At 53.2% G+C, this 23,645-nt stretch overlaps 1 protein-coding gene across 1 annotated transcript; it reads right to left on the bottom strand.

The window, feature by feature from the left end:
- Positions 1–19,757: 19,757 nt before the first annotated feature.
- On the bottom strand, positions 19,758–23,508 carry PET100 (PET100 cytochrome c oxidase chaperone). Its single transcript, XM_074935129.1, has 4 exons — positions 23,349–23,508; positions 21,650–21,736; positions 20,859–20,891; positions 19,758–20,499 (listed from the first exon to the last, which is right to left on the bottom strand). The coding sequence occupies exons 1-4, from the start codon at positions 23,373–23,375 to the stop codon at positions 20,422–20,424; spliced, it is 225 nt and encodes a 74-aa protein (XP_074791230.1). The 5' UTR covers positions 23,376–23,508; the 3' UTR covers positions 19,758–20,421.
- Between the last annotated feature and the right edge of the window lie 137 nt (positions 23,509–23,645).

Genomic DNA, 23,645 nt, shown 5'->3' with positions numbered 1-23,645 from the left:
TTCTGTAGCAGCCTCTGCCTGGTGAGCTGGATCCCCTGGTGTCCCAAGAGAGGTCAGCAGCCAAGAGCAGTACTTCTGGGGGACCACCAGCTACCTCCGGATCCCCCACAGTTCCAGTTCCCCTGGGGGAGCCCATTCCCAGTACAGGAATCCCTTCTTCCACAGGAATCTTACCCGGCAGCCTTCCCCCAGGGATTTCACCGCACTGTGACCAGCAAGTTCCCTCAGCTTCTCTAAGGAGGGATCCTTCCGCAGTTCGGCCTGGAATTCAGTGGCTGGAGAGGGGAGTGAAATCTGGAGCGCTGGGATGCAGGCTCTCTTGGTGAAGAGCCCCCATCTTGAACTTGGCCACCCTCTGACCAGGCGTCTCCGTCACCAGCAGTGCCCATTTAGCTGCTTCCCCCTTCTCTGGGGCCTCTTGCACCGCTGGACAAGGCAGCCCTGGTTGGCAGCTGTCCCGCCCTGGCTCTGGTTCCCCACAGTCAGCTGGGGTCTCCAATCTCCCTGGGCTCAACTTCGCCCCTGCTTGTCCCAGTGAGGGCAGGCAGTGAGCCCATTGCTTTGCTCACAGCATCAGAGCCAGTGTGAGCCACCTTCCCCGTGCGCAGAGGGGCGGGGAGCATCTCTCTGTCCTACTCAGCTCCAGGGCTCTGGTTACAGACAGGCAGGTATCCTGAGCTTAGCAGCTCCTCCTCACTGCCAGCCAGGTCATTTGCATTTACACTGACCCCTTCAATCTCAGCCAATTGGTTCCCTGGATTCAAATTCAAATCCTCAGCTGTTACAGGAGCAGGGCCTGGATCCTGCCCCAAATAGACACAGTCACCCCCCAACAGGACATCACAGCTGATATCTTGGAGAACTCCAACTACAAGCCAGCCCGACTCCGCCTGTGTCTGCACAGGGATCTAGGCCATAGGCAGGGCGAGGGGCTTCATCCCTGGGACCCTCACCCAGCTCACACAGCCCCTCAGCATGTGGTGAGCCTGCATCACCCGGGGCCTGACAACAGTTCTCTCTGTCCCAGGATCTCACCACCCCAGGAATGTCTCCCCATTGACCATCACCTTCCGCTCCCACTGGGGGTCCGAGGGGCCTGAGCCCAGGGGAGTCCACTCAGACATATATGCTGGGGCCAGGAGTGAGAGCCAGTCTGCCCCCCACCCATCTGGCTAAACAGCTCTATGGCCTTGGGACCCAGAAAGGGGGCTAGACACCAGAGCCTTTCCGCAGCACCAGCCTAGTTCCAATTGAAGCATTCCCAAAGGCCGTGAGACAGGCATCTATATCTCCCCCCTCCTAAACCTGGGGCAGCAATTTAGTGTTGAGGTTCCCTGTGGAATTGGATGGGTCCCTCTGCCTCTCAGCTCAGCCATCGCCAGTTCATGCTGCCGCTGTCTCTCCTGCTGGTCTGCTTCGTGCTGTCCCTGTCTCTCACGGTCCTCTGACTCCTTCAGTCTCAGCTCCAATTCCATCTGTCTCAGATTCACTGACGGGGAACCCAGTGGAGACCTGCTGGTCAGGAACATGGGTCTCCGGGACACCCGGATGCTCCCAGCCCCTCTCGCGGCCCCAGCTGGGCCAGGAACTGGCTCCTTAGAGCGATCCTCCTCTTCCAGCTGAGCAATCAGCTGTGCCTTAGAGAACTTTCCAATGCGCAGCCGTCTCTCTCGGCACAGCTCTACAATGTCCTTCTTAAGAAGATGGTTATAGGCCATCTCCATGCTGTTCCCAAGTGGTCACAAACTCACAGGCCTCTGCTCTCTCAGCTCCCTATGATCCCTGGGAGGAACCCCTTCAGTGCAACAGCCCTTCTTGGGGGTCCACTTTCTCTCGGGGTTAAGTTATAGGCTCCTCCACCTCCTGGAACTGCACCTCTCGGAGCCTTCAGCACACCTGTCTCTCGCTAATCCCCAGTCACTTACTGCAGGATGCTCTGTCCACGGGGTGCAGTTTATCCCTCCAGTTCTCACAGTGTCCCCCCTGGAACTACTCCGTATGAGGCCAGCCAGGACTCTGGGGGAGCCTCCTCTCTCTGAGCACACTGTCACCGGGGCAAGAAGCTTACACAGCTTCCATCTTCCTGGGGCTGACCTGGGAGCATTCAGCATCCCTTTCCACGCCATGCGCTTCCCGCAGTGACTCCACCCAGGTGGGGCTCCTGGGGAAGCCAGAGGGTCCTGCACCCCAACTCCACCGTCAGACGTGACCTAAGTTCCCTCTAAGCTGCGTGGCTGCACAGCCGCGCACCTGCCTATTAAGCCCTAAGCAGGGACTCAGGGCTGCAGTGGGGAGAGGTGCCCCCCCCCCGCCAGCCCCAGCGTGGACCTGCAGCGGCCGGCAGAGAGGAGCCCCTCCCTCAGCCCGGCCCAGTCCCACTGGAACTGCCACGGCCGGGGAGAGGCACCTCTCCCCCAGCCCTGAGCTGCTGCGGCAAGAGATGGCTGAGGGGAGTCATCTCTCCCCACCACAGCCCAGTGGCAGCCCGCACTCCAAAGCCCTCTTCCCTGGCCCCACCCCAGAGCCCACACCCCCCTGCACTCCAACCCTCTGGCCCAGCCCTGAGCCCCCTCCCACACTCCAAACCCCTCGGCCCCACCCCCACCACATGAATTTTGTTATGTGCACCAATACAAAGGTGATGTGGCACACATCCCCTCCACACATCACCTCCGTGTTGGTGCACATAAGAAATTAATTCCGCACATGGACATAAAAAATTAGAGGGAAGACTGGACATGATTCTCAGCTAGCGTAAAATGGAAAGCCTATTAGTTGACAGGAACACAGCGTAGAACAGAACTTGTTAGCACAGAAATCAGTGACTTTCAGCCAAGTTCATCTTGGGGGAATCCCGGGCCAGACACCCTTGACACCCCCCCTCTCCGAGTCCCCCATAGAAGACTGCCCAGAATCCAGCTACCCGACCTCCGACACCCCTGTTGCTTCTCCTCCGGTCTTTGTCCTGCTTCCCGGGCAAAAGGTGTCACCGGTGGCATCCCCCTCCTGCGTCTCAGGTTACAAAGGGCATCAGCCTCCTGCCCCGAAGGCCTCAGCAAAAATCACACACCCAATTCCCAGCACCTAAGCATTGGTGCAGTACACAGGGAAACTGAGGCATGCACCGTATTAGTATAGGAGAGTGAGACTCACATGCAACATAACAAGATGGATAAAACCCCACTTCATCACAACACATACACACACTCACAGGGGTATCAGAGCAGAGAAAACACACACACATATGGGGATGTAAGAGCAGAGAATTACACACACACACACACACACAATGTGCCCCTGGCCTGTTCTGCCCTGGAATGGCCTGGTCTCCCTTCCAGCCTCTGACTGTGCTGGGGGCATCTCATAGGGTCAGATCCCCTCGCTGGGCCAGGCCTGGGCTGCACCCTCCCATGCCAAGAGGAGGCTGGGCACCCTGCTCACCGTGCCTGATGGCTTTGGAGTCTGCTCCTGCTCTGAGTGGCGCTGCCCAGGCTGTGCCACTCCCCGTGAGACTATGATGGGAGGGGGCTGCCCCATCAGGAGCAGAGCAGGCAGGACAGCAGCCTGAGGTGGAAGCACCTGCGGAGCTCCCTGGCAATGCCAGCCGTGCCAGTCAGCCCGTGGGGATGTGCAGCAGGGCAGGCTGCCAGGTGTGTGCACTCGACAGCACCTGCAGAGGCCTGTAACACCCCCATGTGCTAGGCTCTGCTGGGGCCCAGGCAGGGACTGATCCATTCAGAGTGAGAACAGGGCCCCTGGCTCCCCTGTGCAGAGTGGGGTCCCCCTGCCCACCCCCCACCCCCCAAGAATCATATAACAATGCTGCACGCTAGGGAGTTTGCAGGGTGCAGGCGGGGGCAACTCTTGGCACCAGGTTGGTTCTCTACCATGTACCACCCCCTAACCCAGCTGGCTGCCCCCCAGGCCTCAGGGCTTTCCCTGATCCTTTTTAATGGTTAATAACACTTGTATTGATTGCCCCTTGATCGGATCCCAGAATCAGGCTATCCAGAACTAAGCCCAAGGAGTTCAATATTTTGTAGGGGACCCCGGGGTGCACAGCAGGGACACTCCCCCAGAGGACAAAGCCTTAGAGCTTTTATTAAAATCCGTGCGAAAGCCAGGAAAGCTCCAAGCCACAGAAACAAACGGAGTAACCCAGCACTGCGGAGAGCTGCGGTGCATTCTTTGCATGAGCTCTGCCGTTTGATACTTATGCCCTTCCTTGAGGACCTCCTGGTGAGAGACAAAGGACCAGCCCATCTCTGGCATGCCCAATGAGTATGACCGGCCAGCTCCTCAATGCCCAGGATAGACGGGAGATAACAATAGAGCTGAAGGGTCCAAGGGATGGAAAGCTCACCCCTCCTCAGGGCGCTTTGCCCTGTATAGCCTGAGCCTGAATATTCATGCTAATCCTCAGCCTCCAAAGCTAACTGCTCCCCCACACACACGATCCCGGGGTGCACTGCTCCTCTAGGCTAACACCTTCACACCTAAGAATGCCATTTAGCTCATTATCATACCCAGCACTGTGCTCAAGCAGGTTTACGGTTATCACGTCCACGTCTCTGCAGCAGCCGTTTGCCGTTAGGTTTCCACTCCTGCCCTTGAGCAAGCTGCTCCTAGGGCCCCCAAATCCAAGGGCAACTGTCAGACATCAGGCTAGGCCAAAGGTCGCACACTGACTATACTTGACTATACTTAGGCTAACTTGCTGAAGCTAATGCCTGACAGGATACAGACCTGTAGGTTCCTTGCGTTACAGCAGGGTATAATAAAGGCTAAGCTAGCCCTATGGGCTTGCACGGCTCGGCTTTTCTCGGGGCTCAGGGCAGGTACAGCCTGAAGGAGCAGGGAGCCATCAAACCCAAAGTGTAGCAGCTGGTGAGGGGCTCCTTCCAGACCTTCCCCCTGCGTGGAGGCCCCCCCACCACCACCCATGCCAGTTGGTGTCGATCTCATGACACCAGAGTCAAAGGAGCAGTCATGATCAATGCCAGTTGAAGATCAGGCCTGGCTTGCTGGCATTCTGGGTGTTTAAGTACTGGACAAGGGGCCATTCCGCCGAGGATCATGTCTGTTCTGTGTATGTCACCCTCTGCCGACTAGGAGCAGGGATCTGGGCCTCATTGTGCAATTTCCCACTGGGGAAGAAAGAAGTGAAATGGAGTCTAGGGGATTTCTTAGTGTAACCTGTTTAGCTAGGGGGTTATTTACACTCTTGATTACTACTCGCTCAACCCAGTCCCAGAGCAGGGGTGGTCACAAATAGCATGCAGGCTAATCCAGGATCTCAGCCCAAACACCAGTGCCTAGGGAGGAGCTTGGTCCCAAGCACTGAGGCTAGTTGGGGAGAACCAAGCTAAGTGCACACTCCCCAGCTGTCTCCCTGCAAAGAAGGTGCATAATTATTTCACACACCTACCAACAACGCAGCGTGTCTGCCAAGACTGCCCACTGACCACATGCTAAGTAAGAACTTGTAAGGCTGTGCATAACAGCACTACCTGGTGACTCCTGCCCTACCAGTGCTATGGTGCCGCCTGCCCAGGACCCCATGATGACAGCGCTGCACAGACTTGCAATGAGAGACAGCCCCCGCCCCAAGGACTTCACAGGCTGACAACCAAAGAAGGGAAAGAATTTGCCACGGTCACATGCAGCAGGGCTAGGAATAGAGCCCAGGTCTCCCAAGTCTCAGTCCTCTGACCACTAGACATCACTGCCTCTGAACTAGACAGGGTCCAGGGTCCCCTCATGCACACAGGGGACAGCTGGGCACCTGCTGGCCAGATCACAGCATGCAGCTTGCGCCAGTGTCCTCCAACCAAAGGAGCAAATCCTTCCAAGGCCTGGAGGGGGAGGGCAGACAGGGGGACCAGCAGGCAGGGGCCCTTTCCCAGCTTTGCCTTCCATGACAGGGTTTTACCAAGCCATCTGTGCCGTCTGTCGGACCCCCATCACTAGAGCATCTGGACACCGCACAGTCATTATCGTATTTATCCTCCGAACCCAGCCTGTGGGGTGGGGCAGGGTTGCTATCCCCAGGGCGCAAAGGGAGATCCAAAGTCCCACCACCAGGCCATGCTGCCTCTTATCTTATTTTATCCCACAGTGTATTATCTTCCTGATTGCATTGCCAGCTGGCTGCAGCCCTTGCCTCAGTTTCCCCACCTTGGCTGGAGGGTTCAGCCCTATGGCTAATCCCAAACTCCCCCTGCAAACCTTCCCAGGTAAAGGAGATCCCAGAATAACTAACGGAGTTCAGGGCAAGCCACAGCCCCCTGTGCCCGGGCTCCTTATTGGGGGGTGTCCAATTCCCACCTTAGCACCTGAGAAACTTACACCCACCCCCTGAGCGCCATCCTCAAGCAGGAAGCAAGTGCCCAGTGCAAGCCCAAGGCCTCTCCCTTCTCCTTTTCCACGCATGCAGGGCTCCTAGCCGGGAGCCAACCTAACCCCCCAAGTAGAGAAAATTCCCCTCTCGGGAACCCTGCTGCTGCCCTCAGGTGTCATAGAATCATAGAATATCAGGGTTGGAAGGGACCTCAGGAGGTCATCTAGTCCAACCCCCCTGCTCAAAGCAGGATCAATCCCCAACTAAATCATCCCAGCCAGGGCTTTGTCAAGCCTGACCTTAAAAACCTCTAAGGAAGAAGATTCCAGCACCTCCCTAACCCATTCCAGTGCTTCACCACCCTCCTACTGAAAGAGTGTTTCCTAATATCCAACCTAGACCTCCTCCACTGCAACTTGATCCATTACTCCTCGTTCTGTCATCTGCCACCACTGAGAACAGCCAAATTCCATCCTCTTTGGAACCCCCTTTCAGGTATTGAAGGCTGCTATCAAATTCCCTCTCACTCTTCTCTTCTGCAGACTAAACAAGCCCAGTTCCCTCAGCCTCTCCTCGTAAGTCATGTGCCCCAGCCCCCTGATCATTTTTGTAGCCCTCCACTAGACCCTATCCAATTTGTCCACATCCTTTCTGTAGTCGGGAGACCAAAACTGGACACAATATTCCATGTGTGGCCTAACCAGAGGGGAACAATCACTTCTCTTGATCTGCTGGCAATGTTCCTACTGATGCAGCCCAATATGCCATTGGCCTTCTTGGCAACAAGGGCACACTGCTGACTCATATCCACCTTCTCATCCACTGTAATCCCCAGGTCCTTTTCTGCAGAACTGCCACTTAGCCAGTCAGTCCCCAGTCTGTAGCAGTGCATGGGATTTCCTTCCTTCCTTCCTAAGTGCGGACTCTGCACTTGTCCTTGTTGAACCTCATCAGATTTATTTTGGCCCAATCCTACAATTGGTCTAGGTCACTCTGAACCCTATCCCTACCCTCCAGCACATCTACCTCTCCCTCCATTTTAGTGTCATCTGTAAACTTGCTGAGGGTGCAATTCATCCCGTCATCCAGATCATTAATGTAGATGTTGAACAAAACCGGCTCCAGGACAGACTCCTGACGCGCTCTGCTTGATACTGGCTTCCAACTAGACATCGAGCCGTTGATCAGTACCCGTTGAGCCCAACAATCTAGCCAGATTTTTAGCCCCTTATAGTCCATTCATCCAATCCATACTTTTTAAACTTGCTGGCAAGAATACTGTGGGAGACCATATCGAAAGCTTTGCTAAAGTCAAGGTATATCATTTCCACCGCTTTCCCCATATCCACAGAGCCAGTTATCTCATCATAGAAGGCAATCATGTTCGTCAGGCATGACTTGCCCTTGGTAAATCCATGTTGACTGTTCCTGATCACCTTCCTCTCCTCCAAGTGCTTCAAAATGGATTCCTGGAGGACCTGCTCCATGATTTTTCCAGAGACTGAGGTGAGGCTGACCGGTCTGTAATTCCCTAGATTCTCCTTCTTCCATTTTTTAAAGATGGGCACTATATTTGGCTTTTTCCAATCGTCTGGGACCTCCCCCGATCACCACAAGTTTTCAAAGATAATGGCCAATGGCTCTGCAATCACATCAGCCAACTCCCTCAGCACCCTCAGGTGCATTGCATCTGGCCCCATGGACTTGTGCATGTCCAGCTTTTCTAAATAGTCCTTAACCTGTTCTTTAACCACTGAGGGCTGCTCACCTCCTCCCCATGCTGTGCTGCCCAGTGCAGTAGTCTGGGAGCTGACCTTGTCTGTGAAGATCGAAGCAAAAAAAGCATTGAGTACTTCAGCTTATCCCACGTCATCTGTCACTAGGTTGCCTCCCCCGTTCAGTAAGGGTCCCACACTTTCCCTGACCTTCTTCTTGTTGCTACCATACCTGTAGAAACCCTTCTTGTTACCCTTCACATCCCTTGCTAGCTGCAACTCCAATTGTGCCTTGGCCTTCCTGATTACACCCCTGGATGCTCGAGCAGTATTTTTATACTCCTCCCTAGTCATCTGTCCAAGTTTCCACTTCTTGTACGCTTCCTGTTTTGTGTTTAAGCTCACCGAAGATTGCTCTGTTAAGCCAAGCTGGTCGCCTGCCATATTTACTATTCTTTCTGCACATCGGGATGGTTTGTTCCTGCGCCCTCAATAAGGCTTCTTTAAAATACAGCTAGCTCTCCTGGACTCCTTTCCCCCTCATATTAGTCTCCCTGTCCTCTGTGGGGATGAGGGGAGATTGTCAGCTTTCATTCGAAAAGAGGAAGTTTCCAGCCCTCGTGGCTGCGGAGAGGAGCTGGGGAACGGGAGCCGAGTGCGATCTCAGGCCGAGAAACAAGAAGGGAGAGAGAGTTAGGGGGTGCTCCTGAACTTTATGATTTTCGTGATGTCTTGGGCCTGGCTCAGATGCTGGCAAGAGGGTGGAATTGCCATGATCCAGGTCTCGGCTAGGCTATACTTACTGTGAGGAGAAGCAGAGGCAAACTAAGACAATGGAGATCACCTTAAACTTTCTGAAGGAAAAACCCAGACATTTGGCAGGAACAATAATAGACTAGAAAGCAGAGAACAGAAAGTAACATCAAACAGGAAAATAGTAAACTGTAAATTACCAGCACAATAAAAGCCGTTTTCTCACTGTGTCGTCCCAAGAGGGAACCATCACCCCCTCCATAGGTGGAGTTTGGGGGGACATGGCGGCATTGCCCCCCGAAACTGCAAGCCTCAGGCAGACAGTCTGAGTGTGCAATGCAATGAGTTCTGAAGAGGAGACAGGAGATGTGCTGCTCCCAGTTTGTGTCCCTGAGGCAGGGAGTCAGAATTTTGTTTATGAACAGAGTGATTAACAGGGGATTAAGATAAGAAAGGGCTGTTAGGATCTTTCCTAAACTTAAACGATCGGTTCCAAGCTTGGTGAACTGCAAAAAGTAAGTAAGCTAAATGATAGAAAGTAATTGTCGATTTTTCGACAGTTGTTTCAATTGTTGTATTCAAGAGGTGGTAATAAAATTATGAATCTCTTTCTTTGAGAAGAGAACTGCTTTTTTTAGACAAGGGAAATGCAGTAGATCTGATCTACCTGGGTGTCCGTGAGGCATTTGATACAGTTCCACACAAGAAAGTATTCATTAAATTGGAGAAGATGGGGGTTAATAAATACAAGAACTGAAAGGTGGCTAAGGAACTGATGAAAGGGGAGACTACAACAGGTCACGCTGAAAGGTGAACTCTCAGGCTGGAGGGAGGTTACTAGTGGAGTTCCTCAAGGATCAGTCATGGGGCCAATCTTATTTAACATTTTTATTACTGACCTTGGCACAAAAAGTGGGAGTGCGCTAATACAATTTGCAGATGACACAAAGCTGGGAGGTGTTGCCAGTGCCGAGGAGGACGGGAATCTCACACAAGAAGAGCTGGATGACCTTGTGAACTGGAGTAATAGAAATGGGATGATATATAATAGTGCAAAGTGCAAGGTCATGTATTTACGGACTAATAAGAATTTTTGCTGTAAGCTGGGGACGTATCAGTTGGAAGTGACAGAGGAGGAGAAAGACCTGGGTGTATTGTCTGATCACCGGATAACTATGAGCCACCAATGTGATGTGGCTGTGAAAAAGGCTAATGCAATCCTAGCATGTATCAGGCGAGGTATTTCCAGCAGAAATGGGGACGTGTTAGTACCATTATACAAGGCACTGGTGAGACCTCACCTGGAGTACTGCGAGCAGTTCTGGTCTCCCATGTTTAAGAGAGATGAATTCAAACTGGAACAGGTGCAGAGAAGGGTGAGTAGGATGATCCAAGGAATGGAAAACCGACCTTGTGAGAGGAGACTCAAAGAGCTTGGCTTGTGCAGCCTAACCACACAAAGGCTGAAGGGAGATCTGATTGCTCTCTGTCATAAATATAAAGGGAAGGGTAAACCCCTTTAAAATCCCTCCTGGCCAGAGGAAATCTCCTCTCACCTGTAAAAGGTTAAGAAGCTAAAGGCAACCTCGCTGGCACCTGACCAAAATGACCAATGAGGAGACAAGATATTTTCAAAAGCTGGGAGGAGGGAGAGAAACAAAGGGGGTATGTGTGTCTGTCTACATTCTGTCTTTGCCGGGGATAGACCAGGAATGAAGCCTTAGAACTTTTAGTAAGTAATCTAGCTAGGTATGTGTTAGATTATGATTTCTTTAAATGGCTGAGAAAAGAATTGTGCTGAATAGAATAACTATTTCTGTCTGTGTATCTTTTTTGTAACTTAAGGTTTTTGCCTAGAGGGGTTCTCTATGTTTTGAATCTAATTATCCTGTAAGGTATCTACCATCCTGACTTTACAGGGGGGATTTTTTTTTTATTTCTATTTACTTCTATTTCTACTAAAAGTCTTTTTGTAAGAAAACTGAATGCTTTTTCATTGTTCTCAGATCCAAGGGTTTGGGTCTGTGGTCACCTATGCAAATTGGTGAGGCTTTTTATCCAACATTTCCCTGGAAAGGGGGGGGTGCAAGTGTTGGGAGGATTGTTCATTGTTCTTAAGATCCAAGGGTCTGGGTCTGTAGTCACCTAGGCAAATTGGTGAGGCTTTTTACCAAACCTTGTCCAGGAAGTGGGGTGCAAGGTTTTTGGGAAGTATTTTGGGGGGAAAGACGTGTCCAAACAGCTCTTCCCCAGTAACCAGTATTTGTTTGGTGGTGGTAGCGGCCAATCCAAGGACAAAAGGGTGGAATATTTTGTACCTTGGGGAAGTTTTGACCTAAGCTGGTAAAGATAAGCTTAGGAGGTTTTTCATGCAGGTCCCCACATCTGTACCCTAGAGTTCAGAGTGGGGGAGGGACCTTGACACTCTCTATGAATACATCAGAGGGATAAATACTGGGGAGGGGGAGGAGTTATTTAAGTTAAGGGCCAATGTGGACACAGGAACAAATGGATATAAACTGCCCATCAATAAGTTTAGGCTTGAAATTAGATGAAGGTTTCTAACCATCAGAGGAGGGAAGGTCTGGAACAGCCTTCCAAGCGAAGTAGTGGAGGCAAAAAACCTAACTGGCTTCGAGACGGAGCTTGAGACGTTTCTAGAGGAGATGATATGATGAGACGGCATACAATGGTGTGTCGTCCACTGGCGACTGCCTATAGCAAAAACCCCAGCAGCTGGAGACAGGACACTAGATGGGGAGAGCTCTGAGCTATCACAGAGAATTCTTTCCCAGGTGTCTTCCTGGTGAGTCTTGCCATATGGTCAAGGTCCAACTCAGGGGTTCTCAAACTTCATTGCACCGTGACCCTCTTCTGACAACAAAAATGACTACATGCCCCCAGGAGGAGGGATCGAAGCTTGAGCCTGACCCAGCCCCACCGCTCTGGGGAGGTGGAGGGGGCAAAGCCAAAGACCAAGGGCTTCAGCCCGGCAGGGGGCCTGTAATATGAGCTTCAGCTTCAGCCCCAGCCCTGGTCAGTGGGACTCAGGCTTCAGCCCCAGGTCCCAGCAAGTCTAAGCCATCCCTGATGACCCCATTAAAATGGGGTCATGACCTGCTTTGGGATCCCAACCCACAGTCTGAGAACTGCTACAACATATTTGGGGTCAGGAAGGAATTTTCCCCCAGTTCAGATTGGTAGAGACTGTGAGGGGTTTTCGCTTTCTTCTGCAGCATGGGACATGGCTCTCTTGCAGGTTTCAGCTAGTGTAAATGGTGGATTCTCTGTAACTTGAAGGCTTTAAATCATGATTTGAGGACGTAAGTCAGCCAGAGGTTTGGGGTCTATTCCAGGAGTGGGTGGGTGAGGTTCTGTGGCCTACAGTGTGCAGGAGGTCAGACTAGCTGATCTTGAAGGTCCCTTCTGACTTTAGTAAGAGTATCTGAGTAAGAATATACATCACAATTTTAAACCTAACCAGTGCCCCATAAGTGACATGCCACAAGATGTCAGAACACATTAGTATTAGCCCTCAGTGGGTCTAATATTTATTTACTTTTCTTTCTTAATATAGGTTTCAGAGTAACAGCCGTGTTAGTCTGTATTCGCAAAAAGAAAAGGAGTACTTGTGGCACCTTAGAGACTAACCAATTTATTTCGGATTATATATCGGATGCATCCGATGAAGTGAGCTGTAGCTCACGAAAGCTTATGCTCAAATAAATTGGTTAGTCTCTAAGGTGCCACAAGTCCTCCTTTTCTTTTTTCTTAATATAGACATTAGATGCAGGGCTCCTGTCAGATATTTCTAAGTTATCTGCAAAGACACTAGATTTTTCAGTTGCCCAAGTAGCCCCTAGAATCACGATTAAAGTTGCGCCCTGCCCCTCATCTGAAATGCCACCCCAGCACAGCATTTGTCTCCCCGCCCCCATGCACGGCCCTATTGGTCTGACTGGAGCTGCCCTCCCAAATATAGAAGTCGAACTACGCCTATGGCCCCCTCTGCCCGGCAGCCACATCCAGCTGCACCCCTGCTGTCCTGCCTGTGTCTCTCTCTGGCTTGCGATGCTCCTTGGCTTCCCTGCTGCATTGATCAATCTCCACCCATGAATGGCAGCCACTCGCCCAGGTGCCACACCTGTTCCCTAGGCGCCCAAGCTGCATCCCTCTGTCAGCACCCCAACCATCACCCTCCCCAGTCAGACGCTCGATGCCCCTCGCAACTGGGCTCCTTGCACACAGCCCTTTCCAGTCCAGCTGCCTCTTCCACCACAGCTGCAGCGGGTGCCAGGGCCAGGGTTACCATGTCATCTCCATCACTGGGATCCAGATTGGATGTCTCTTGCCAAAAAAGCCACTCCCGTTCAACCAGAAGCTATTGAGTTCACGGCCGCGATCTCTGGGGGCCAGTCTCTGGCCCAGGCTATGTGGCAGGTCTGGAACCCATGACTCTGGGCCAACCAGACAGTCGCAGCCAATGAAGGGGACATTGGCTCAGTGAGCTGCAACCCAGACCCTGGTTTACAGGGATTCCAAGTGCGGGGGAGCTGTGGATGCTCAGAACTCTCTGAGAATCAAGGGATCTCTACTTGGGCCCCAGAAACTGAGGCAGCTGCAATCAGTGACCACTCCAGAAAACATCAGCTGAAAAGAGTGATCACCTGCTCCTCAATTTCTTGGGACGCCCCTCATAGAAACCAGTGGCCAGTCATAGCCACACCAGGGTGTAGCAGGCCACTTGGTTTAAACAGCACCTCCCCATAGGCATGAATGAATGGTGTGCATGTCAGCAGGTGTTTGCACGGCCCTCTACAGGATGCAGACAGAACTGCCTCACTGTCATAGTCCCTATTCTGCTAACGCCCAATGGAGATTCTCCAAGCTCAAGTGCCAGGGGCCTGGGTTTTCAGGCAGTGGGATCTGAGCAGTCCTGCTGGTGTTGCTGTGATTTTTTGAGTGGCAGCAGCTCTGGGAAAGCTGGGTAGCCCCAGGGGCCTGACTGGCAGTAAACCCCTCCTAGCTGCCAGCACAGAGCCCAGGGAGGGTCAAGGCCCGACACAGAGAGGGTCCACGGACTAAAGCTAATGCTGGGCCTGGAAGCTGGTGGGGCGTATTGGGAGGTGTGGGTGGCAGGCCTGCTGGGTGGGAAAGGGGTGGAGGTGGGGGTTGCCAGGCGAGGAGGATGGGGGTATAGGCCTGCAGGGCAGGGATGGTGGGAGGGGGAAGGCCTGTGGCGGGTAGGGCTTCCGTGCAGTGGGTGGTGTGCAGTGGGGTAGGCCAGTGGGCAGGGATTAGGTTTGCTGGGGCGGGGATAGTGGTGGGGGGGGTTAGGCCTGCTGGGCGAGGATGGTGGTGGATATAGACCTGCAGGGCAGGGATGGGGGGGAAGGCCAGCTGGGGAGGGGATGGATTGTGAGAGGTAGTCCTGTGAGTAGAGATGGAGGGGAGGCATGCTGGGAGGGGATGGTGGTGGGGGGTGTCACACTGTCTGGAGCAGCCCATGACCGGAAGTGCCAACCTCACGGCAGACTGTCAAAAACAGGGCAGTCCCCCGGCTCCTACAAGCTGGTGGTGTGTTCTATAATTAGATTTCACCAAGCCAGTAACAACTGTGAACTCCTGGATCACTATACCAGCCTTACCATGGAGTCACAGACAGTCCCCTTAGACTCTCCAGTCTATCCTGCCACCCAGACACACTGGCCTTAGTGATAAATGGTCACTTACACCAAAAATGACACAACATTCAGGTTACTTCCAGTCCCAAGAGATCTGTCACCTACCCCAGATCAGTTGGTACCCTTGATCCTGCACCAAAGACGGCGCCTGTAGCCAATCCTGTAATAAACTGTCTAAAGGGTTATTAACTAGGGAAAAGCAATAAGAGCACCATTTACAGGTTAAAGCAAGTGAACACGTACAACCAATGAATTACCATCTAACTCCTCAGAGGGACAGAGTTGTTGGGATCTGTCAATTCAAAGCATCTTTCAGGGCACCCCAGGGGGCAGCCTCTGGGGATCTCTGGCTTCAGTTTCAAGTCTCTGGCCCTTCAGAGTTCAAACAGCCACAAAGATGGACAATTTTCCTGTGCCTTTGTTTTATTTCAGGAGTTCTCAAATTGGGGGTGGCAAGATTATTACATGGGGGTCCTGAGCTGTCAGCCCCACATATGACAGGGCTAACAGCCTGAGCCCCACTAGCACAGCTCCACCTCCAACCCCACTCAGCCTCCAGCCCCACTCCACCTCCAAAGAAAGGGCACCAAACTAGAAGTTCACCCAGGGCACCATTTTCCCAAAGGCCAGCCCTGGGACTACGACAGCATTAGAGGGCTTGATTTATAGGGGATGGCACTCAGAGGCTTGCTGTGTGAAAGGGGTCACAATACAAAACATTTGAGAACCGCTGTTTTATTTCCTTCATTCAGGTCAGGTCAACACTTCAGAGTTAGGTCGACAAAGGCAGCTCCCCTCGACCAAACTCCGTAAGTGTCCACACTACAGCATTGCTCCTGCCATTGTAAGTCACCCACTGCAGACCTAATAACTCCATCTCCACGAGAGGCATTGCGCTTAGGTCGGTGTAGTTACGGGGGGGACGCAGTGTCTGTGTAGACACTGTGTTACTTACACCACCTGTCAGTTCTATGTGGAGCTCACAGCTGCCTCCCCCAGCCCCCACCCCCATATAAGTCGATGCTCCTGGGGAGGACACACACAACCGGCAGAAGGAAGGTAGTGTGGAAATGAAAAACCACAGTAATTACTGTGGTGGCTGTACATCGATCTAACATAGGTCAACTTAATTGTGTAGTGTAGACATGGTCTCAGCTTCCAAGCCCAAAGGTAGCATTTCCCAGGTGTGATAGGGCCATTAACCAATACTTTGTACTGTCATGATTTTTGGTGGCCCATTAATGATCTGGAGGATGGCGTGGATTGCACCCTCAGCATGTTTGCCGATGACACTAAACTGGGAGGAGTGGTAGATACGCTGGAGGGTAGAGATAGGATACAGGGGGACCTAGACAAATGAGAGGATTGGGCCAAAAGAAATCTGATGAGGTTCAACAAGGACAAGTGCAGAGTCCTGCACTTAGGATGGAAGAATCACAGAATATCACAGTTGGAAGGGACCTCAGGAGATTATCTTGTCCAACCCCCTGCTCAAAGCAGGACCAATCCTCAATTTTTGCCCCAGATCCCTAAATGGCCCCCTCAAGGATTGAACTCACAACCCTGGGTTTAGCAGGCCAATGCTCAAACCACTGAGCTATCCCTCCCCCCACTACATGCACTCCTATGCAATCCCATGCACTGCTACAGACTAAGGACCAAATGGCTCGGCAGCAGTTCTGCAGAAAAGGAACTAGGGGGTACAGTGGATGAGAAGCTGGATATGAGTCAACAGTGTGCCCTTGTTGCCAAGAAGGCCAATGGCATTTTGGGATGTATAAGTAGGGGCATTGCCAGCAGATCAAGGGATGTGATCGTTCCCCTCTATTTGGCATTGGTGAGGCCTCATCTGGAGTACTGTGTCCAGTTTTGGGCCCCACACTACAAGAAGGATGTGGAAAAATTGGAAAGAGTCCAGCGGAGGGCAACAAAAATGATTAGGGGACTGGAACACATGACTTATGAGGAGAGGCTGAGGGAACTGGGATTGTTTAGTCTGCGGAAGAGAAGAATGAGGAGGGATTTGATAGCTGCTTTCAACTACCTGAAGGGGAGTTCCAAAGAGGGTGGATTCTAGACTGTTCTCAGTTGTGGCAGATGACAGAACCCCCCCTTTGTTCTTTGTGTGTGATCTCACCTCCCGGCATGCGACTGCAATAAAAGGAGCTTTTGTGAGAGCAGGAGTGTGCCAGGCACTCATTGGGGGGCACCGCGGTGCATGGGCGGGGGTGGCCAGAGCAGAGCTGGGGACTCCCACGAGCGGGAAGTGGCAGGGGGAGGGGGAGTGGGTGGGTTCTGCCTACAGCCCCAGTTCCCGGAGTCCTAGGATTATGGGCAAATTGCAGTTGTCACTTTAAGCAAGACATTTTTTAGCTCTTGTGGGGGCACTGGGGATGTTTCAGGTTCTAGGTATCGGTGGGGTTGGGGGGAGGTTGATGGGTGCTAGGTCTGGGGGGTACTTGGGGGTATCCCAGGTGCTAGGTCTGGGTGGGGTTGGGGGGAGGTTTGCAGGGGCTAAGCCTGTGTGGGTTTGGGGAGGGAGGTTGGTAGGTGCTAGCTCTGGAGGGGGGAGGTTCCTGGGTGCTTGGTCAGGATGGGGTTGGGCGGGTCCCCAGGTACAAAGCTTGAAAAGGTTATGCCAGCGTAACCTAAGGGAGAGAGTGAGTGAGAACCAAGCTGGAGTCACTTATGGAGAAGGGGGTCTCAGGGCTCTGGCCACAAGGGGGAGGGGGTCTCGGAGCTCCAGCCATGTGGGGGGAAGGGGGCTCGGGCCGTGGGGGGGGGCAGAAGGGGCGGAGCCGGGGGCTCCACCCACTGCCCATGCTTATCGTGCAGAATTTTTAAGCCATGCTCGGAACTGGCACCACTGCCCGCGTGCAGCTGGATGGGGGAAGTGGGGAGACAGTGCAACCGCCTCAATACAAAAGTGCTGCCCCCACAAACTACACACCCCAGCTGGCAATGCAGGTTGGCCGTGTGGATGCAGGTGGAGCACTGCATTCTGGGACCTGGAGTTTCCACAGGCCGTAGCTCTCCAACCTGCTCTGTTTCTTACACCCCCTGGCACCTTCCCCACTAGCCCCTCATGTGTAGGGGAGGGATGGCATGGCAGAGCCATGGCTCTACCCTGGCTCCACCCACAACCCCGCCATTCCACCCATAACCCCCAGGATAGCTGGAAGGTTCTGCCAAGGTGATCAGCAGCCACTGAAATAGTTAACGCTATTGACACTTCCGATGTCATTAGGTTTCAGAGTCAACAATGCAAGGGTGTGGATGGGGCAGTTCACACCTCTCAGAGCTAATTATTATTACATACAAGAAAGCTGTTAACAAACATTATGTAGATTATAATGTCAAGCACACGTTCATTAGGAAACAGCAGGTTGCCTGTGCAGCTTTAATTCTGTGCCTTTGCGGGTCCAGCCTGTGCCCTGAATAAGGCAGGGGTCCTGTGGAAAACCCACTATGTGATCACGAAATTAAAGACTGTACTAACATGCACACCCCCAACAGGGCCAAATGACAGGAGCAAGCAACTGTAAATCTGGCATCTCCTAACTTTCAACTGCTTGACTTTGCAACCTTAATAAGGGTCATTTAACATAATTTTTTGGTGTATAACTTCCTAGGGTTTTCTAAAAGGAAAATCAGGGTATCACAAAAATTCTATTCTGTGCAACCAGAACTGCCACCCCAGCCCCCTTCTGTGTCATCAGCAGGGTTTTAGAGCTGAACCTTCAGCATTGCAGCAGACTGCTGCTGGTGGAGTTACAGGTCTAACAGCATTAGCTGGCAGCAGTTGAAGGTTGTTAGCCCACAGAGGTGATAGGCCACAGGCACCATGGGTTGGGACTGGGAGCTGAGCCCATCCCAGCTGTCTTCTCAGGGGGGCGAGGGGGGGCGGCTCCTTCTCCATGGAGTGCCCCAGTTAGGGGGGAGATGGGCATCTGGTGCCATGTGCTGGGTCATGGCTTTCCTGGGAGAATCCCTACCTCTTTCTGCCCCCACCCAAGAGTTGGGAGAGCTCCTGCTCTCTGTGGTGCCCCCTGAGATGGGATACTGGGGCCATGTGCCAAGTTTGGCAGGTGGTAGCCCAGCCCCAATATCCCCCTCACTGCACATTGCTACAGCTACACCCAGGTAGTCCCAGGGCAGTGCAGCGTGAGCCCAGCTCTTTGAAACATTCACATTCAGTGACTACTTTGGCAGGCTGCTAGGGAATGTGAGTGAGAAAAGGGAAGTGACATTTATAGCTCGGCCAGACCAGAATGGGGTTTCCTTGGACAAAGCAAAGACAACCCCCTAACCTGGGGACTTTTTTCCCAACCACGTTTCAAAGGCCTGCCACAAACACTGGAATTATGCAGAGCTGCCTGCAGACTCAGGCAGACAGTGCTGCCTTGGATCTGCTCTGTTCCCATGGGGAGGGGGAGGGCAGCTGCTGTTGCTGGAGCCCAAAGTCAAGTGACTTGTCCACATCCAAACAGCTGGTCAGTCGCTAACTGTAGTGTAGAGGGGCTAGCACTGCGTCATGTCTCAAGACCCCAACGACTGGCAGGAGCACACACACAGGAAGGCTCCTGTAAGCCCCACTGTTCAGCACATTTACAACTAGTCAGGCCAAAGCCTTGGAGCGCATCGCATCGGAGATAACCCTGGGGCAGGCCCCAGGGCACAGCGTGCTAGACACAGCCCTATGGGACCTTTGGGCATCTAATACTGGAGACAGGCTACAAGAGTAAGAGACTTCAGGCCATAGAAGATAGGGAGGTGAGGGGGGAAGATGCTGCACCAGGGGACATGCCTCCAACCCTGAGATCAGACCAAAAGAGAGCAGCCCAGAGGCAAAGGGGGTCAGCACATGACCTCATGGTAGAGGATTTTATTAGTCAGTTCAAGCAAGAGCTTGGCTAGGCCAGGACACAGACACGCAGAGGAAGTGCCTCCAGGGGAGGGGGGATGCATTTACTGCAAGATTTTTCCACACATTTTGCCCCACCCAGACAAAGTCAAGGGAGCCAGCCAGACTTAGCAGAATCACAGTGGAGCAGGGTTTCACCTACTCACGAATGCTGAATCTGAGCAGGACGTGTGACAACACACAGCAGAGATCGGAAAAGCCACATAGTCCAGCCAGGTCCAAGTGGGAGGGGACCAGGGAGTCAGACAGCGCCAGGGCAATCCCAGGGGCTCATTCCTGGAGCGGGAACGCACTGTGCTCTCCAAAGGGTCGGCCCATCCCTCTCTCCAGAGGCTCCATAATCCTGCTGGCCTAGGCCCCACCATCCTCTCCTTGAGTGCTGCCAGCCAGTGCAAGGGCTCCATCTTCCCGCCTCCCTCGCTACCAATTCAAAACACCACAAGGTGAAACCCATCTTCTCAGTATCAAGCTTGCATGCCTGACACTGGTCCCAAACCCCTGCACTGCTCACGCAACACTGCGCCTTTCCCTGGCACCTCCTAGCCAAGCAGCTCAAAGCACTTTACTCTTAACTCAGCCTCACCGCCCTCTCTTACAGGTGGAGAAACTGAGGTACAGCAAAGAGAAGGGATTTGCTCAAGCTGTTTTCCCTTTGAGCCTCTTCCCCTCTCGACCAGAAGGGCTGTGAGGATTAATTAACGAGCATGTGCGAAGCCCCCCAACCCACCCCAAGAGAGCAGACAGCAGATTACTCTATTTACAATTAACCCCCTGCCATCATATCTGAGCTCCCTTCACCCCACAGGCCTGGAGTTCTCCATGGAGGGCAGCTGACTGCAGCCATGCCAGTGCCAGGGGGTCAGCATCCCCAACAGCCCCTTGGTGGTGACTTGCATCCTCCCTCCCCTGGAGGTGTGTAAAGCAGTGTGTTGGGGGGGTGTCCTTCCCCCACTCCAGGCCATGCTTCCCCCTTCCTCATTCCAGCTCAGGGGGCATGAAGTGCGATCACTGTTGAGCCGCGCGCAGGAGCTGTTCTTCATGCTTCTTCCGCATCCGCTCCTTGAAATCTTCCAGCTCCTTCCTCTGAGGTACAAACAGAGGGGACGGTTCAGGGTCAGTAACCATTACTGTTCACCTGCTTCATGCCCCCATACCACAACTCCACGGGTTCCATCTCCCTCCTGGGTCTCCTTAGAGCCAGATGCACGGCTGGTGGAGGCGTAAGAGATCCTGCTACCCTCTAACCACTAGAGAGTGACTCAAGAAACCAGCCCTGATGCTGCTGCAGCTAATGGAGCCTGTAACTCACCAGGTTAGCATTAATCTCTTACTGGTGGGGAAGGAAGGACACACAGAGCCCCTTACGTTCGTCCCAAACCTCCAGGGGCTGGGCAAGCTGTTCTTCAAACCCCAGCTGAGTCATGGGGGGGCAGCACACTCACCTGGCGGTCATCATCGGGTGGGTAGATCTCCCTCTGTGGAAACAGAAATGTAGGCACCTGTGAGGATTACCAGCTGGGGGGTGCCAGGGCCAGTCTTACCCAGCAGGGGAGCTAGTGCCATTACTGGCACAGATGACAAGGAGAAATGGATCCAACAGAGCCTGCTGGGATGTCTGCCATCCCAATCCCCCTTAGCAATAGCTCCTAGGCAGGTCTCTCTCCTATCAGAGGTGGGGAAGAAGCAGGGCATGGCAAACGAAGCCCGTGCAGCTGTCTGGTCAGATCTAGGAAACGCCCTCTCCAGACGTCACCCCAAACTCCCCCCCCTCCCCCAAGAGCTCTGACTGAACCCCGCCATTGTTCTGACCACTAGCCCACACTACCCTCCTAGAGCTGGAAACAACCCTGGAGTCCTCCCCCACAGTACCTGTCACGGACTCACAGGTCGTGCCCACTCTTGGCCCTGTGCGGTCCATGGGGGGAACCCCCTTCAGTGAGACATCCCCTCTCGGGGGTCCACTCTCTCTCAGGGGTTAAGCCCCTCCACCTCCTGGAGCTGCACCTCTCCGAGCCTTAGCACACCTGTTTCTCGCCGAGGGTCCCTTCAGGGAGTCCACTTGCTCTGGACCCCAGGGGCCTCAACTCCCAAAGGGAATAATGCAACCCTGTTCTGTGGACTGGAGTGACACTCAGCCAGCGTAAAACAGAAGGGTTTATTGATCATTTGAATCACAGTTCCTGCATGAATCACTAGCTTGCACTCTCCTCCCAGAGCAGAACACCATGCTCACCTTCCTTTTGATGACATATTCTTCGAAGTACTCCGCTTGGTTGGAGATCCAGAACATGGCAACGGGGAAGGACAAATACAGAACCATCTGCCGAGGAAGAGAGGAAAGGGGGAACATGTGGCCCAAATTAAGTGGAACACTGAATTGAGCTGCGTCATTTAAACATCTTAAACAAGGATGGCCTTGCATGAAATCCCAGGTACTACGCAGCCCAATTAAGCAAAGCCCCTGCAAAGCACATGGCAGTGATGAACTCAGTGTAGCTTCACTTCAGCTACATCCACACTACAGACCCTAGGCCAGCATAGCTCCAAGCACAGACGGAACGTACAGTGACAGGACTTTTTCTGCTGGTGTTGGAACACCAACTCCTGAGACAACATTTGCTCTGCTTACAGAGGCTCTCTTCCATCGACATAGCTGCCTCTACACTGGGGGTTTTGTTGGCATAGCTCTGTCACTAGGGGCTATGGATTTTTTTCACATCCCTGACTGACATAGCTAAGCCAGTGTTAGTTGTCAGTGTAGACCAGACCTTAGCTTTGATTAAGCCACATTAAAATGTATTGGTCCAGGAACTTTGTGTGCATGTGTCTTTTCTTTTAAAGTCTCTTCCTTTCTTCTGGGTCCATGCAATAACTAATGATAGCTTAGACATTTGCTTAGATGATCCTCACATGTGTCTGGACCAACAGCATTTTGCAAGGCTATTGCCAAAGCATTTTCCCCTTATGAGGGAGGACCTGGCTGTATGTTTTTTACAGAGACATTTTATACACTTGCTGAAGAGTGCCTTAAAATTTTATGAGCTAAAAATTTAGCAAATTGAGAGCGCATGGGGGAATCCCCGTAAACCTGCTGCCACCAAGCTAACCAACTGCAAGGCTACCCCATTCTCAGGGCCATGACGGTGGAGTCCCAGCCCTCTCCTACCACAAAGGCACACCATTCCTAGGGAAAAGGGGCGGGGAGAATTTCTCCACCCACCTGTTGAGCTGCCCATTGTCTCAGGCCATGCTGGATCCTGCCACTCTACTAATGGGCTGCCCCATCTTCAAGGCTGCCACTGAGCTGCCAGAGATTGAGGCTGGCAACCTGGGGTATTTGCTTTGACCCGCAGGTCTATCTGCTGCTTCTCTGGGATGCCCTCTAATGAGCATTTTCCATTTTAATTTTTTAATCTCCTCTGTCCCCTGCCCCAGCGGCAAGCAGCCAGCCCTGGGCACCCCTTCCCTTCAGAGGCGCTCAATGCTGGCCCCTCAGCTCCAGCTAGTCAAGTCTTTCTAGGACACCCATCACCCTGGTACCAGGACAGCCCAGCCCAGCACCAATGGGCAGAGGCTGGGCCCCCAAGTGGGAGGGGGTCATGGGCAGAGCTCGCGCTGGGCTACCAGGCCGGGGGGTGGGGTGGGGGGGCACCCATGGGTAGCATCAATGAGATGGGTCTGCCAGGACAAATGGGCAGAGGTGGCAACAGCAGCCACCACGGGGCAGACATCTACTAGGGAGCCAGCCCCCGTGGGGAACACAGCAGGCCCTCCCCCAACCACAAACCCCCACTTGCCCCAGGGCCCGCCCCCAACCACAGACACCCCCCAGCGCTTGGCCCAGCCCCATCATGTACCCTACAGGGCCTCTCTATCCCTACTCCGACTGTAGCAGCCCCCCACACCCCTCTGCGCCCCCTTCTGCCACTGACCCGAAACACCTCCAGCTTCACCCCCATCCTGTCTGCTACGCCTCAGCTACTACTTCCGCCCGCCTCCTCTCAGGGCCTCAGGAGCCGCCAGCTTCCGCGCTCCCACACCGCAACAAACGTGATGCTTATTGGTCAAGGAGCAGCATCAGCTTCAGTCATTGGTTAAGAACTCGGCGAGGAGGGCCCCGCTCCCCGATTGCCGGAGTAAAGATGGCGCCTGGGCGGAAGTGGTCCCTGAAGGTGGAGCTTCCCCAGAAGTGCGGCCTTCTTAGCCAATAAGCGGTGTCCCCGCGAGAT

This window comes from Natator depressus, chromosome 20 (genome assembly GCF_965152275.1).
Source record: "Natator depressus isolate rNatDep1 chromosome 20, rNatDep2.hap1, whole genome shotgun sequence".
Lineage (NCBI taxonomy): Eukaryota > Metazoa > Chordata > Testudines > Cheloniidae > Natator > Natator depressus.
The sequence above is the reverse complement of the archived record's forward strand: the minus strand, read 5'-3'. Positions and strand labels throughout refer to the sequence as shown.